We start from the raw sequence: 16,101 nt of genomic DNA, 5'->3' as shown, positions 1-16,101 counted from the left end.
AAGTTGGCGGGTTCATCGAACTTCTGCTGCTATCCCTGTTTTCCGCGTGACAGCTGTCTCTGTTGCTCTGTAAACAACCATTGACAGCTGTTCTTTTGAGGGCGTCGGGGGCGTGGCCGGGCGGGCGCAGTGGGCGTAGTGGGCGGGCATTGTGTGTGGATGCTGTGTGTGCATCGCACTCACATGCCTGCCAAGGTGAATTACAGATGACGGCTCCAGGCAGAGTTGCACAACACGAGGTGCATGTGGCGAGGGGTGGGATTTTCGGGGGGAGGCTTGGATCAAGGGGGTGGATCGGGAGGAGCAGTGCCAGTAGTCACCCATTGACAGTCAGTGCTGATTGAAGTGAAATAAATAGCTAAATAATATATATGTATTAAAATTATATTGCAAAAAAAATATTATTTGCTGGTGTGTTATATTTAATATAAAACACACTTTCCCTTCAATAAAATGTGAAGTTATTGTGTACGAACGTCGAATCTTAAAAGTAACAGTGAAGTAACAGTGAGTTACATAAAAAGAAATAAACATCTAATATTTTGTATAAATCTTATGTAAAATACGTATTTAGTAAATATTTTATAAATATAATAAATAATATAAAATATAATAATAAATATTTTCATTTTCGAATCAGCCCTTGTATACAAATTTTATGATTTTGAAATCGTATCAAATGCGTTGTGCCATACAATTTCTTTGAAACACAAGATATAGCATTATTTTATATATCGGCAGTACAAGTGGATATATCCAAAATAAACTGCACTTGTATTCGCATTGCAGAGCTAAGCACTTTATGTAGCACACTTATGAGCTTCCTTTATTCCCACTCCCACTTATTTAGCTATTATTTTGGAATGCGAAAATGGCCAGATCTGGCGGGTAACTAGCCGAAGGCCAAGTTCTGGCGGGCGATTTTCCGAGTCCCTGGCACGAAGCCGAATTGAAAGCGCTTCAGTTTCTGTTTCAGTCGAGCGACGCAACTCGAACGCAACGGTACATGAGCGGCGGTTGGCGAGCGAATCCAGTGTCCCGTTATCAACAACAACTCTCCAAACACCGAACTGCAGTTGAATTAAACCACAAGTACTGCGTGTTTTTTTTTTCAAGTTCCATTGATACTACATCAGTTACTCAAAATTACGCAAAAGAATTCGCGTAGTGCGAAAATCGCCAAAAATCAGCAGCCGCACTTTGAAGTTACGTCAAAAGGAGTCGCGAAAGAGGAAGAGCGAGCGAGGGAGAGAGAGAGGTGGCAAGAGAGCCGAAAGAAAACAACAACAAGGCAGAAGCACGCGATAGGATAGGAGTAACTGTAAATGTGAGGGGATAAAGTAGGAGAAAATAGAAATCAGCAAAAGAACTTTTCGTATTATTTGTTGTTGTTTTCGGTTTGTTGTTTTTGGCGCGTCGTCGCCGTTTTGCCTTTTTTGTTTTTATTAGTTCTATTTATTTTTCATTTCCTTTCCTTTTCTTTTCATTTTTTTTTATTCTTCGCTGCTGTGCCTGTGCCTTTGTTGATTGCTGTGCAGCCGGCTTTGGCCAAAAGGGAGGGGGTGATAAAGCGAACAGGAAGAGGAGCCAGAGGAGGCTTATGTAAAGCGTGCTTTAAGCGTGCTATGGAAGCATGTCGTCCACTTCCAGCTCCGTGCTAACGTTGTCATCGTTTAATCTATTATTTTTCACCCAAGGTAAGCACTTGACACTTTACATAACTCCCCCATTGCGTACCGATTGCCCGTCCGATTGGGATTAATGCGTGTCCAGTTGGACAGCTTGTGCCTGGGGAGCTGGACGTCCGCTGACCCAATTGGAGTCCAGTTGGGATGTGTCGCCAGTGGGCATTATGTGGGCGTACTTCCGATGGGCTGTGAAAATTGAGATAAAGCTTGGGTGATTTGGGTAAATGTGATTTATGTATCAACTTATTTAATTATGCTTTAAACCCCAAAAACTTTCTAATATATGTAAGCCTAAATTATGGAAAAGCTTTCAGTTAATGAGGTTACAGGACATGGGAAAATATGTTTAAACGAATTTAAAAATATATTATTCTCAGAAAAGTCGTTTTTCTTTATTCAATATTTTAGTTATTTTGCACCGGCTGAAAGAAAACAGACATTTGTGCACCAAAACAAGAAATAACCCATTTTGACTGTAACTACATTAGCGAAATTGTTTCTATTCTGCGAATCAGGGCAGGGCATTTTCCAAATGGTCCATTTTGCCTGTTTCCGCACTTGTTTAAATTCCCGTTTATGTGCCATGAATCTGAGTGCCACAGTCGCGCAGGCCAATAAATCTCAGTCGGAGGGTCTCTAATCCTGGGCTCAATCTAACCATCCCACCCGCAGACCCTTTATTAATCCCCACCCATTTAGTGGGCCACCAGTTCGGCCTGACCAGCCTGATTTGCATGCAAATTGCGTATAAATCCTTGGATTGTTACTGCAACAGTGAGAACTCACCGCGCAATGAGCATGATGGGGCAGTTGGCTTGGTCAAACTCATTATTTGGTAATAGTCGTCATGGCTGGGAATGTTTGCTTTTAATTAAAACAAAAGGCAACGAAACAGTGGTGCTGCTGTTTGCCAAGACAAAACTTCCACAGCTGTTCATTTGGACAAATTGATTTTTCTGCACCTAATTGTCGAGGTTTTCTCGAGGGGCCCAAGTGTGGCAAACTAAACCCTACCAATTTGGCAAACTTTTTGGCAAATTAACGAGCCAAGGAGATCGGCTGGTAGATAGCTGCAGTCAAGGACGTGCCGCCAAGTACGCTGCCTCCAATCAAAATTGAATTCCCACTTTTGTTGAACCAACACTGCGGTTTCGGCACTTCGACAACAACAACTGCACCACCGAGAACAAGCGAAACACATGCAACAAGAGCTGTGCCACTATTTTTAGACACATGCCACCCGGGCCACAAGGTGCCATTTGCCATTTGAAACGGGGTACCAACTTTGGGGCAACATACTTGCTGCAAATGCTCTAACCGAACAGTTGGACCAAAGTTTCAACTGTTTTTCGCAATTTATGGCAACGAAATAAAGCTCTTAATATTCATGAATGCATTCAGCGGCTAGCAAAAACATAGTTGAGGCACCTGAAAGTGGATAAGTTTCTTGGGAAGTACCCCCAAAATCCTATTCAAGTTTGAAAGCCTTTTCACGAATGTCCAAGAGTATGCAGCAAGAACAAAACATCGTCTTCTGTCATTTATCCTTGATAATTTTGGACTCTAAATATATTTTAGACATCATAGCAGTTTTAAAATAATTTATTCAATACTTGAATGCTTACAACTTGAAATATTTGTTATGTGAAGCCACAATGTTGGGGATTTAACTTAATACAAAATTATTATTTAAACGAGGTTCTGTATTATGTAAGTCCTCTTCTTCGTTAAAGGGTATTGAGAAGACAATGACTCTATGAAAGTGTGGCTCGGTTTTCAATGTCAATGCCAAAAAGGGACGAGTGCCACACACACCCAAACCATTTTCCTATTTTAATGGACCGTGTGTGAATTTGATTTTCCATTGCATTCATTTTCCGCCTGGTTGGCTGATTCGAGAGGCCTGAAGGAGGGGCAGCATTATTTGATTATTTTTGTTTGCTCCCGATTTTAATTGCTCCGCAGAAACACAGAGGCTCACACATGAAATCCTTCGAAATAGGCAATAGAAAGGTGCATTTTGCAATTATGCCAACTGAATGGAACCAGAAGTACGGCAGGCACAACAACAACAACTTCAACAAGTGGGCAGGGTCGGCAATGGGCGGAGGACATCATTACGGAGAAGGTCCTGTGCCCGGTTCCATTTCCATCGCCACCCACCAACCATCATTTCACCCTTCATCTGCTGTCTGGTTTCTCCAGCAAAGCAAATAAAGTACGAAATGAGAATTGCCATGGTATGGTCACAGTGGTCTGGAGTGGTTTGAAGCGGACTTGCGCTCCTAATTAAGTTTGAAAACATGTTGGGGAAATTGCAATCTGTTTTTGTAGTGAATTTCATTCGGCCTCTCGCTGGGATATTTTTCCAACTTTCTTTTGTAATTTGCACCATTTTCGCCCGCTTTCTGACCACTGTGCTGTGGGTGAAGAAACCCGAGTTGAGCCAGGGGCTGGATTAGCTCTTGTCGTGACCTCGTGGTCCGTTGGCATGCAAAATGCAACTAATTATGAATTTTAATTAATTCTGGCATTTTATTTTGTTTGCTGCTGCTGTGCAGCAATTCCGCCCATGGGCAATAATAATAATAAAGTGACTCGGGGAATTGCTGCGCAAGTCTTCAGCACTTTCTGCCGCTTTTCTCCTAGACTTTTCCCCGGCTTTTGGTCAAGAGCGTATACACTATACATATAGCTGGAAATAAAAGTAAAATGGGAGGGAAAACAAGAGCATTGAATGACTCTTTTGTTCTGGTTTTCCCGCTTCCCCCGCATTCAAGTGTCTGCCTTTCGGTTCTCTCTGTCGTTTGATTTGGCCATGGTAGATGGCATTTCACTTTGACCATTCAAGAATCCCATGTCCAACGAAATATTTGTGTTTTTGAATGCACACCTTTTAAAGGTGCTCGCTGGAATGCAAAGTCTTTAGAATTGCATCTCAGTTCAGTGGTTTTCAGCATCACATTTTACCAACAGCTGGCCAACAAAAATTCCTTCCGTAAATGGCAGTCCTTTGATAGAGAAAGGCGGAAGCTTAGTGGCACTCTTCCTTGTCCAAATCGATTTGTTCGGTCAAATAGTTAATGGAGTTTTCAGTATTATTGGAAAAGAAATTATTGACAGTTGCCGAAACTCACCATTTCAATAACGCGCATCTTCCAGCATTGGACTTCAATTCTTTTAAAACAGATTCCTCATTATTGATTGCCTGCTTTTATTTGCCCAGCACATTACCGCCTTTGTTTTCATTGTCATGGCTTTCCAGCCATATATTGTGCCATATATTTAACTATTTTGTTGTGCCAGCAGAATAATCGCATAGTCTGCTTGTGAGGGCAACAGCTGCTGCTGACACTTGTGCCCCCCATTCTTAACCCCCGTGCCCCGAATGCTTAACCCCTGCTGTGCGCACTTATGCCTGAAAGCTTTATGAAATTCCAATTTAATGGTCCTGTGGCTTAAACTGCATTTTGTCCACTTCTCCATTGATACCCCCCATACCCCTCCACCCCTGTCTTGCCCCACCCAACTTGTTTTCTGTTCAGGAATCGATGGACATTCTGTGGTCGTTCTAAGCCAAATGCATTATTAAGCGCCATAAAAATGTCAGGGTTGTCGTATAAATGCACCGAGAACAAGATTAACGACTATTGGAAAGTACGCAAACAAAATCATTTGGAAATATATTAGCCAAATTATCCATTTATACGAGGGCTTAACTGAGTGTATATCGTACATTGAAACGGGCACATGTTTAATTTGTTTTGAGCACGAATACATGACTTTGTTAGTGGATAGCAATTAGCGTCGGAATGATACTGAATTCTTCTGAAAATGATTTCACCTATTTGGTAATTTTTTTCTGTGTATTCCCACACAAAATGTTTGTTTTGGCTCATGTGTGGAGGGATCTTGAAGTGGGCTTTTGGTCTTTCGCCGGTGACACGAAATGCAATCGGCACTCACTGTGGGAGTCATAAATATTGCAACACACAATTCCACTGAAAACTGACGTAGTCAAGTTGCCAGGACTCTCAGGATCGCATTTTGCAGGACACGATTGCTGGCACTCTACATTAATCGATGTGAAATCATTCCATTATTCAACAGCCACGTGCCTTTGTTTACTGTACTACAATTAAATTATTTAGATGCAGATGGCACAGAGTGTCTTGATTATGAAATTAATTATTAGAACAAGGAAATTAATAACTACTAACTAAACAATAGGAAAGAATTGGAACTTATGCATTAAATATAACAATAGTTGATTGGGATTTGCAGCTCTTGTATATTTCCAAGATCTATATTTATTGACATGAAATACTTGTTACCATTCAGAATTGGTACAAACATTTGAAATTCCCTGTTAATTGAGATAAATAATGAATAATAATTTACTGATTTTGATGACTGTTTGAAGTTGCGCCTTTTAACTTTTAAATTTGAATTAAAAAACCGACAAACGAGCCTGGTTGGAGGATACATTTCAAAGGACGCGACTTCAGCTCGACTTGCACAGATACTCAAGTTGATGCTTGAAAAGTTTTGCCCCTCCGGCGACCCTTGAACTCTTCCATTTGTGGCCATTCTGTTTCGATATCCCAGCTGGGTGCCATCAGCAAAGTTTATTTCGCCGCTTGTTGCTTCAATCGCCGATCTGAGGGGCATATCCGAGGATATAGCACGTGTAGGAAGGATGCAGGATATAGTTGGTAGCGCAAATTATGTAAAATGGACGCATTAGGGGAAACACGTGCCGCAAAAAAAGGGGCGAAAGTACAGGTGAAGTTCAGCGAAGAGGACGAAAAAATGCAAAGTTTAAGGCAGATGTTAGTACGCCTCTTTGAAAGTATTTAAAGTCTTATTAAAATTCAAGTAACGCTAATAATTACAAGCCTTAAGTCATATCCTTAATGACTTAATAAGAACAAATTAAGTCTTATATAAAGCGTTCCTATGCAGGGGCTCATTACTGTATGATAAACGGCTCCCTAGTTTGGCACAAATCGAGCCGAGTGCTTAAATAATTAATTACAGAAAAGCGCAATTCCATGGAAAGCGTGCCAAAGTGGTGTTGTGGTAGCTCTTTGGGTTGGCCATCGTGGGAATATAAATAAATAGGGGAAAAACGAAAAAGTTGGGGGAAAGAAAAGCAAAACCAGAGGGACGGAGAAGAAACCATCACAAGTCCTTCACTTCTCACCGTGTTGCTAAACCAATTGGCAAACATTTTTATATTATTACATTTTCACAGTTGCATTCGCTGTTGCTTTTTCAGCTTTCTAACGGCGAAAACACAACCGCCCAGCCAACCCACCCACTAATTTTCGCCCCTCGTTTTCCGCACTCTTCCGGGGAAAATTCCAGCCAATCAGTCGTCGGGGTAAATAGTTGGTAACTAGGGGTTCCGCATCCGGTTAATAAACAAAAGGTGTCGCCCGCCCGTCTGTCTCCGGATTTATTTGCCCGGATCTCTGTGCTTGTTTTGGCCATTGTCTCTTGAGTTTTGCTTTTTGATGGGCGGTGGATTGCTGGTTTGGATGGGACTGGGATTGGGATTGGGTTACGTTTATCGCCGGGTGGTTTTCGTGGCTCTGGGTGGCTACGCTTGGATGTGCTGTGTTTATGGCAAAATCAATGCGGACCGCGTCAAAAAATAGGCAACTGGCCAAAATGCGTCACGGCCAAAAAGCCCTGGGGCGCCCTAATTAAATCGCTCGACAATTGATGGTTTGCCCATCGGCAGAAGTGAATGATTGAACGGCAGCTGATTGAGTGGCCCTGCACTGGGGCAAAATCATTGTAAAGGGTTTACCTAAAGGTTTCTTTTCCAGTTTAAGAAGATGTGTTTGAAATTAGTGGCAGCTGTGTGTGTTATTTCAGCGTTGTTTTGCTTTACTACCACTATCTTCCCAATGTCCACTAGTTTTATCGCCATTCGATCCTTTCTCTGCGTGTAAATTTAGGCGTCCCCATTGGATTCGTGCTGAAATCAATTAACTGACGTCAGCAAGGGACGATGATGATGGTGATGGCGGTGCTGTGGGTGCTTTTTCACAGGGGGTGTTGCATACTTTTCGGCAAGCAGCTTGCTCCTTACATAAGCCCACATGGGCTAACTTTGGTCTTCCAGCTCCCAGCTGGAAGCAAAAAACAAAATATGTGTAGTACCCCCTGCCAGTAGCTTCCTGCCAGGCAGTGCAAACTTATTATGGCCATTTTTGGCTTGTGCGAAACTTTATCAACATTATGGATGACTGACTACTGACTTACATCTGCCCCCAACTTGGACAAGGCTGAACTTAAAATTGCCTCGTATATGTGAAAATGTGTGTTTGGTATATGTTTGTTTGCCTTGTGCTCGGTTTTACTTACCCGCGAGAACTGGCCAACTTAAAAATAAAAGCAATCTTATTACGTTTTCGTGTAGTGGCAACTTTTCAGATACATCTGCCATGCAGATAACGAAAATGTATTGCAGCTATAACCACTCATGACAATCTGAGCAGGGAAGTGTAATTTGAAAGTTCAGGCTGTGAATTAATTAAGCGACTTGTGGATCATGTATAATTTTATACATATTGTGGCACATCTCAATCCGCTGAAAGGCCACGCTTAATTCCTTCCGAATTCATGTGACTAGGTGACTTTTGAAAGCCTGAAATAAAATATGGCGAATGACGTTTGCCATTGGCGTTTATTGTTGTTCTTTCTACGGCTTTTGTTTTTGTTCTTGTTTCCTGTCGAACGTGAATGTGAAGAAAAATAAGAAGAAGAAGCGGAAACAGGCAGCGTCATAAATATGTAAGTAGTGTGTGTATGACCTTCGCGTGTCGCAGCAACATTTTCAGCATTTTCTGCATTCAGAAATACAACAACGTTAAATTGAAGAATTTGTTGTGCCCCCGCCTCTGCTGTTCGCTGTTCGTTCTTCGTTGTTTTTGTTTATTGTTTCTCTGTTGTTGTTCCTTTTTGGCAAGCAAATCATGTTGCATGTTCCCACCGCTCTGACCTCTGACCCCGATACATCACCCGTCCCCATGATTTATTACTCCGTGGCCTACGTCCGCACGAGAGACACGAACTGCAGGAATATTACCAGTGCCTCCAGAATGAAGAAGAACATCTGTATAGAAGTATAGTAGGCTCGTATATAGGAAATAGAAATCTAAATATCTATATACCCCAGCTAGAGTCTGCAGGTTCAGGTGGTAAATGCCGCAGACATCGATCTGTATGGGATCCTGCATGATCTGCAGGGCAAATTGCTCGATTTGACTTCGTTCCAGTGGTGTTTGTCCTGGTAGATCATTAAGTTGATGTTGCAGGTGCTTGGACTGTCAAGATATACGTGTCACTGCTAAGCTTTGGACATATGAAATAATAATTTGGGATAACCCACCTTGGACACACAGCGATGACAGGCGGCGCAGATGCTCCAGATCTTGATGAGGGTGGGGCACACGACGAACATGGTCTGGCTAAAGATGAACAAGGTGGCGGGAAATACCTGCAGATACGCCACCATGAAGTACACATTGCAGACGATGATCCAGTCGCCCATACAAAGGACATTCAGCAGCAGCAACGAGAGTCCAAATAGATGCGACAACGAGCGGGTCACATTCGCCAGATGGGCATAGTCCAATCTGAGTGCTTTGTAATCCGAGCAACCGGATATCACCCGGTGATGCAGCTGTTCCAGCTGGTCATCCAAACGATCCACCAGCACCATCATTTGTAGATAGCGAGCCCGAACTGCCTGGAGGCTATAGGCATAACGCAGATTCTCCAAATAAATGCCACGAATGTTGTACTCAGATAAGACGAGGAACGCATTACACGCGAATAGTATGATTTCCAGGACCAAATGCTTGTATATAAAGGCTGTGTCCTTGACCGGAGGCAGTTGCTCCTGCAGATTGCGAAAGCGCCGGCACTCGAACAGCGCCAAAAAGGCAATACAGGCATGGATCATTTTGTAGGCCATATTAACGGCCATGATGACCTTCGCAAAAAACAAGGGCACGGACTGAATATCTGGTGTTTCTTCCATGAAATATGCTTTTATTTCACCGAGCAGTTCGATCAATATTAGCACCAGGACGGTACTGCTCAACAGGCGGCCCAAACGACTGCCACTCCAGCCACAAACCAGTCCGCATAGCTGAAAATAGCCAGTTAAAACGTGTTCCAACCACAGCGACATTGGGCTACCAACTGAGGGATCCACACTTCCTCAGGGCCACTACGTAGGTACCGTATCGTTCAATTAATCAAAATGGAGGTGCTACGAGATCGTATCGGGCGCGTAATTCGGTTAGTTCTGTCAAGGGGCGAAACGCCAATGCTTGGTGACCCCGATTGCTTGAAAGTATTCTCTTGCTGGGACTCATACCTCAATCAATCGAACTCCAATAGAGTTTAGGGATAAATATGCCAATTAAGTTTGGAATATTTTGGGTTTTAATGCTCCTAAGCCTTTATGACTATAATATTTATTGATTGAAACACCTCGAGCTCAATGCTAATCTGTGTATCCCTATGAAATCCATTCCAGTGCTCACCGTACTCAGCTCGACGATCAAGTACAACGAATACGCGACGGACAAGGGCGGCAATGTGAGCATACCGTGCATAGCCCAGGGAAATATAATGTGGGTGAAGGAGCACGGCAGCAACAGCACGATAGTTCAGGTAAATTAATGCGGATTCCGGGGGAGTCCAAAAAGAAAACATAATAAATATCTGAGATAAATACCCAAATTGTGTCCCCAAAGACTGGCCGTGTTCTGGTGCTGCGAAATGTGACCACCACGGATGCGGGAATCTACGTGTGCTTTGCGTCAGTGCCACGCCCATCGACAACAGCGACATCAGCAACTACCTCACCGCAAAATCAGCAGGCGAAAGCAACGCAGCGACTGGAGGATGAGGATGAGGATGGTGGCCAAGGGGAAACCGTATCCCCCAAGGGTGATGGCCAGCAGGCAGCCGAAATGGAGGAGGAGGTGGAGTACCTCGCCCACCAGCGAACCAAGCTCATTGTGCGCACCGTTCCTGGTCCAGTGTCGCAGCTATACTTCAAGGCCTCCACCATACTGGGCTTCCTCATCTGGCGCTTCAATAAGACCCAGTCCGGTGGCTATCCGGTGCGCAGCTTCACGGCAGAGTATCGCAACGTCTCCTACAAGACGCCGCCGGCGAATGCCAGTTTCGAGCACGCCTGGAGCAGAATGGATCCGATCAACATAGCCTTTAATGTGGTGAGTATCTTGAGTTTCTTGGATATTTAACTAGGATTTAGTGTCTTGTCGCTGATTTAGTTTGGTAATCTATGTAAATGAACTTGTTACAGCGCCAAATGGAGGTCTATCGCCTGGCACCCAACACCACCTATGAGTTTCGGATATGGGCCAACAACGAACTGGGCAGCGGCGAGGTGGTCACCACCAATGTGACCACGCTGCCGGAGACCAAGGAGGAGGGTGAGTACTGCGGGCACTGCCTGCTTGTTTAACCATTCGAATCCTAGAGATCTTAGGCTCCATTAGGCTAGGCTAGGCTAGGTTCAATCCAGGCTAGACTATGTTGATTATGACTACTTTTTTCGTACAACTTTGGTATTCTACTTTAAATGTGTAAACTGTAATTCTAAACGGTAGTTGATCATTTCTAATTTCCAATTGGTGTCAACATATATACATTAAGTACCATCGTATGGGATTACAATCGCTACATAGTATGGTATAACATTTCAATATCTAAGACCAGACCGTAACTAATACCTATTTACTGCTTGCAATCCTATCCGCTGGCCCAACTTTAGTATCTTGATTGGTAGTCAGCATTATTTACAATAAAAAAATCCAGAAAAAAGTGTAAACGTATAGCTGTATAACTCATTGTTTAGTACATTCGATTTGTAATTTTGGTAATTTTCGTTGTCCATATATATCTCTCTCCCCTCTCTCTCTCTTTCTCTCTCTCTCTCCCTCTCTCGTTGGTGTGCTATTTGTCTTATTTGTGCCTCTGTCTCTGTCACGCCCGATATCCAGATCTCATACGCCTTATAAAACCCGACCTAGACAATTTCGATCCACGCATTTGGATAGTGGCCGTCAGCATAGTGCTCGGAACCCTTGTGATATTAGCGATCGGACTCTGCATTGTGCTCTCCAAGGAGTGCTATCAGTCGGCGCAAATGGGTACAGACTAAGTCGATCAACTCCAGCTTTAGCTTCAAATGAATATATCCATCTCGAACTCCAGAGTCTATATACATATATATACGTATATTCCCAGTTCAGAGGAACTAGTTAAACAGCAAAAACAATTCCCGAGATAATGAGCAACAATTCACCTGTTATTTCATTTAATTGCGTCTCTTTTACATAACTACGAGTATAAGATATATTTTTCAGTTCCCATTTGGCTTGTTTTCGGTTCCATTTGTTGTTAAATTCATTCACATACATTTTAAGTGCATTGTTTAGTTTTGTTATGGCTATATTTCAATGTTATTGGTGTCGTTGTTGTTGTTGTTCGTTAATGCTACATAGCTGTTGTTGTTGCCGCTATTGTTGTTAATAATTAATATCCCAAGCGTTGTGTTTAACCGCATTTAGTTTTTATGTTTGCCAGCCGGACGCAAAATGTTTGCTTTTGCCGTTGGATGTTGTTAAATGTATTCTGTTTAAGTCCCCTTATATACTAAATATATGTGTGTACAGATGGCTCCTGTGACCTGTAAATATAATTACAATGCGAAATGCCTACATGAATGTATTTGCTATGAAAATCTCTGCGGACAAATCAAATGCTGATTCGAGGCAATTTATTAGCCAATTTGGGCTTACATTTGCCCATAGTAAAACGAGTAGGTCCAATAATGTGTAGAAATGAATAGTTTATATTTACATTAGATAATAATAATAAGAGTAGAAGCAGCTAGTATAAACAGCTATAATACAATATAAATATTTGAATCCAAGTTGCTTAAACTAAATTGTTCAATTCTAGTTCTCATTGCAATCGAAAATTATTTAGCGCCGCAGAATATGTTTCTTGTATGTATTTTCTCACATTTCTTAAATCCAAACTCTTTTAAATAGAGCCTAGCCTTAAGTAATGAAAGCTGTAATTTCCTTGAAATAAACTAAATCCAAATCCAGTCCTAGACCAAGAATATAAAAAGCTTTAAGCACTTAAACTGTGATAGCCTGCACTTGTAGCCAAAAGTCAATCAAAGGAAACCAAATCAAACTAAAAACCGCCTAGAGGTCTAAATCAATTTTAAGCTTTAGATGCAAATGGATAAGCCACAAAAATTTACCGAATGAATATTGTAAAATGCCTAGACCAATGAAAATGCTTTATCAATGTTGTAACCGTGTATGTACTTTACCGAATATTATTGTGTTATTTGCATTTGCAACGATAAAACCCGTAAACGCACGACAATTAAATGTTTTGAAAAACCAAAAAGAGTGGATTGTATGTAATATTCCGTTGAAATGCTATTTAGTTTTGTTTTGAGAACACTCGAGCTTGGATTTCAATAGAAAATGCACACAAAAAACACCCAAAAAACATACAAATACTATATGCATAAGCAAATGTGTTCAAAATAATACACGTAAATGCATAATTTCAACTACAATCTTCATGATGTTCATAAATTCCATAATTTGGATTATTGGCAACTGACAAACATGCATTTGAAAAAGAGTGCAACAAAATACCTATTATTTTGGACACTGCTGTGCGGTGTACACTTATTTAGCGAGATAAAGTTGTTGCTTGCATTACGCATACGCCCTGTGCGACGCTTGGGGGCTAAAGTGTCGCTTTTTCGAGTGTCACTTGGCTGAAGCGCCGCCTGTAAATATTTGTGTTAAACTGTTGCACAGCTACACTCAGAAAAAATTATGAACACCCCGAAACACACACATACCAACACAGACAATACAAAAATCCCTAGCAAAAGAGGTAATGTAGAGAACAATTATCAAAGATAATCCTAATAAATGTTTTTTCTTCTCTCTCTCTCTCTCTCTCTCTTCCTCTCTTTCTTCTTCTGCTCTCGAACTCCTACTCCCTTTTTCGATGCAATATCTATATAACAACATTCTGTTAACTTTTCCGATTTGCCTAACAGAACTGCAAGATGGTTGGGACAGCATTGAGCTTATACCGAACATAATACTTAATCCCGGTTTCAGCGAGTCGGACGGCGGACCAGAGCCAAGTGGCCAAGGTCATGGGGGTGGTGCTGGCGATCAGGATGCTGGGGAGGATGACGACGACGATGTGGCCATGCCATTTCCGCGCACCATCATCTTTGGCCAGCACCATCGAACGCCTCCGCCGCCGCGCTTGCATTTGCCACCGCAGCACCACCGCCATCAAAACCAGAGCCACCACCACCAGTATCATCAGCAGCAGCACCATCACCAACACCACCACCGGCGTCAGGACGACGATGATGACGACGACTACGAGGAGGAGCACGAGCCCACCATGGAGCGGTTCAAGCGCAAAGTTTCCGTCTTCTTCACCGGACCCACCATCAAGCGTATTTGAGACGTGATTGAGTACAAACACTATTCACCTAGGTTGTTGCATTGCGGCTTGATCGGATAGTTAGGATCATTGTACCACCACCACACCATATACATAGATATAGACAGAGAGAGAGCTTATCGATCGAAAGTTATGTACGTTTTCATTTCGGTTTCCTTGTCCAAGCTTGAACTATGAAATAGCAAAAAAAAAAAAAACAAACAAACAAAAAACAAAAAAAAGGAAAAAACGCCACAAACCGCCAGAGATTTTGGTTTAAAGCTCATTGCATTGCTTCTATGCCCCGGATCACAACTATATAGTATATATACACGTATTATAAATGTAAACCAAAACAAATATATTGCTGTGATACAAATTCAATTGAACGAACATTGTAAGGATTTACCATAAAGCACACGAAACACCAAAACCCAGCTATTAACCATCATGCATTTGCTGAAGCTCGTAGCCAAAAAGCCCATATTATATTTGGTCTAGTTAACCACGCTATCTGAGTTACACCCACTGGACTATTCAGATCCAGATATAGACGACAGAATTTAGCGGACAAGTTAGCTTAGAGCCATAAAAATCTCAAAAATAAAAAAGAGATCTGTTACCGAGTACTAATCAAAATAAATGTCCTTATAGCTAGTCCGTTTGTCTGTTAACCCGAACTAATGCTTTTCTGTACTAGGGTAACTGGTTTATAGCTGGTTTATTAAAATGAAATCTGTTTAACAATTAGTCGATTGTAACAGATCTCTGATAGTCCAGATAGATATCGTTCCGGACTATATCGTTTCAACTTGTCCTTGTTATGGTTTTGTTGTAAAGATTTAACAAACTGTGAAACAATTTTATAATTGAGCAAATATTTTGCACTGTAGAGCGCACCAAAAGATCTATATATAGATATATAAATATATATTTAAAACCGTGAAAAACGTTTGATAAACATTTTAAATAAACGGCAAATGCCTTGTGCTTTAGTTCGGCCTCAAAGCTAAATAAATTGATTATGATATGATATAGGAATATTTATTAACGTAGTTAAAGTAGCTGCAAAACCAAATATTCAATGAAATGAAAACAAAAATTGCTTCCACTCAAAGAAAACAAAATCTAAACAATGAAATTGTTATAAAAGATAAATCAAAACTAATTTTAAACAAGCGAATATTGTGAATATACCGAAACAATATATATATATAGATATATATATATATGGAATGGTCACAAAATGTGTGCAATGTACATAGAGATAGCGAGTGGGTATCTTAAGAAAGACTGTAGTTAATGTTTAAGACACTTTGGCCTGCGCTTTTACCAATTTTTTGGGGCCCAACTTGGCCCAAACTCTTTGGTTCCAACAATATTTTGCATTGATCTGCTAGAGCTACAAACAAGTATATAGTAATAATATTTCTAACAATTCGGAATGTGCACTTAACTAAGCGAAGATTGAAACTTCAAATCAGAAAGGCGGCTAAATCCTATATAAATAGAACGAAGTTAAATAAGCAAAAGTCTCTCGCCTAAGCCCTGATCCTAAACTCTTGGCTGTATTTCTAATTGTTATCGCTTCAGGTTGAGGTTTATTGTTATAGCGCCAGTCTCCCGTGAGCAAAATCGCCCCAAATTACCCAAAACAAATTATTTTCTAATCTTTCTAATCTTATTTTCTAACCCAAGCCAGAACTGGAGAAGATTAGACCTCAACACCCCACAAAAACACCGACAACAATAAAATAAATCTAAGTTTACAAAACCAAGCTACCATCCTTATTTGCGATTTTGGGACTATTTTGGGATGGCCTCTCAGACTTTTGTAGTTCTTAAA

At 41.4% G+C, this 16,101-nt stretch overlaps 2 protein-coding genes across 5 annotated transcripts; one reads left to right on the top strand and one right to left on the bottom strand.

Moving 5' to 3' along the window:
• The first annotated feature begins 941 nt into the window (after positions 1-941).
• Positions 942-16,021, top strand: LOC6551448. Of its 4 annotated transcripts, none has more exons than XM_015155573.2 (7): positions 942-1,327; positions 1,539-1,697; positions 10,252-10,388; positions 10,472-10,957; positions 11,050-11,179; positions 11,750-11,899; positions 13,852-16,021. In XM_015155573.2, the coding sequence occupies exons 2-7, from the start codon at positions 1,634-1,636 to the stop codon at positions 14,274-14,276; spliced, it is 1,392 nt and encodes a 463-aa protein (XP_015011059.1). In that variant the 5' UTR covers positions 942-1,327; positions 1,539-1,633; the 3' UTR covers positions 14,277-16,021. The 4 variants fall into 4 exon arrangements, with proteins under 4 accessions (XP_015011059.1, XP_015011058.1, XP_026838488.1 ...); XM_015155572.2 differs by having other exon boundaries at positions 942-1,092; positions 13,852-14,594; XM_026982687.1 differs by lacking the exon at positions 11,750-11,899 and having other exon boundaries at positions 13,916-14,594.
• On the bottom strand, positions 8,676-9,934 carry LOC6551449 (putative gustatory receptor 9a). Its single transcript, XM_001977238.2, has 3 exons — positions 9,094-9,934; positions 8,876-9,028; positions 8,676-8,817 (listed from the first exon to the last, which is right to left on the bottom strand). Exons 1-3 carry the CDS (start codon positions 9,898-9,900, stop codon positions 8,752-8,754), a joined length of 1,026 nt encoding a protein of 341 aa, XP_001977274.1. The 5' UTR covers positions 9,901-9,934; the 3' UTR covers positions 8,676-8,751.
• Positions 16,022-16,101: the final 80 nt, after the last annotated feature.

Source organism: Drosophila erecta, unplaced genomic scaffold, assembly GCF_003286155.1.
Source record: "Drosophila erecta strain 14021-0224.00,06,07 unplaced genomic scaffold, DereRS2 tig00000152-arrow-arrow-pilon, whole genome shotgun sequence".
NCBI classification, from domain to species: domain Eukaryota; kingdom Metazoa; phylum Arthropoda; class Insecta; order Diptera; family Drosophilidae; genus Drosophila; species Drosophila erecta.
Note: the sequence above shows the minus strand (reverse complement) of the source record. Positions and strands in the feature narration are given on the sequence as shown.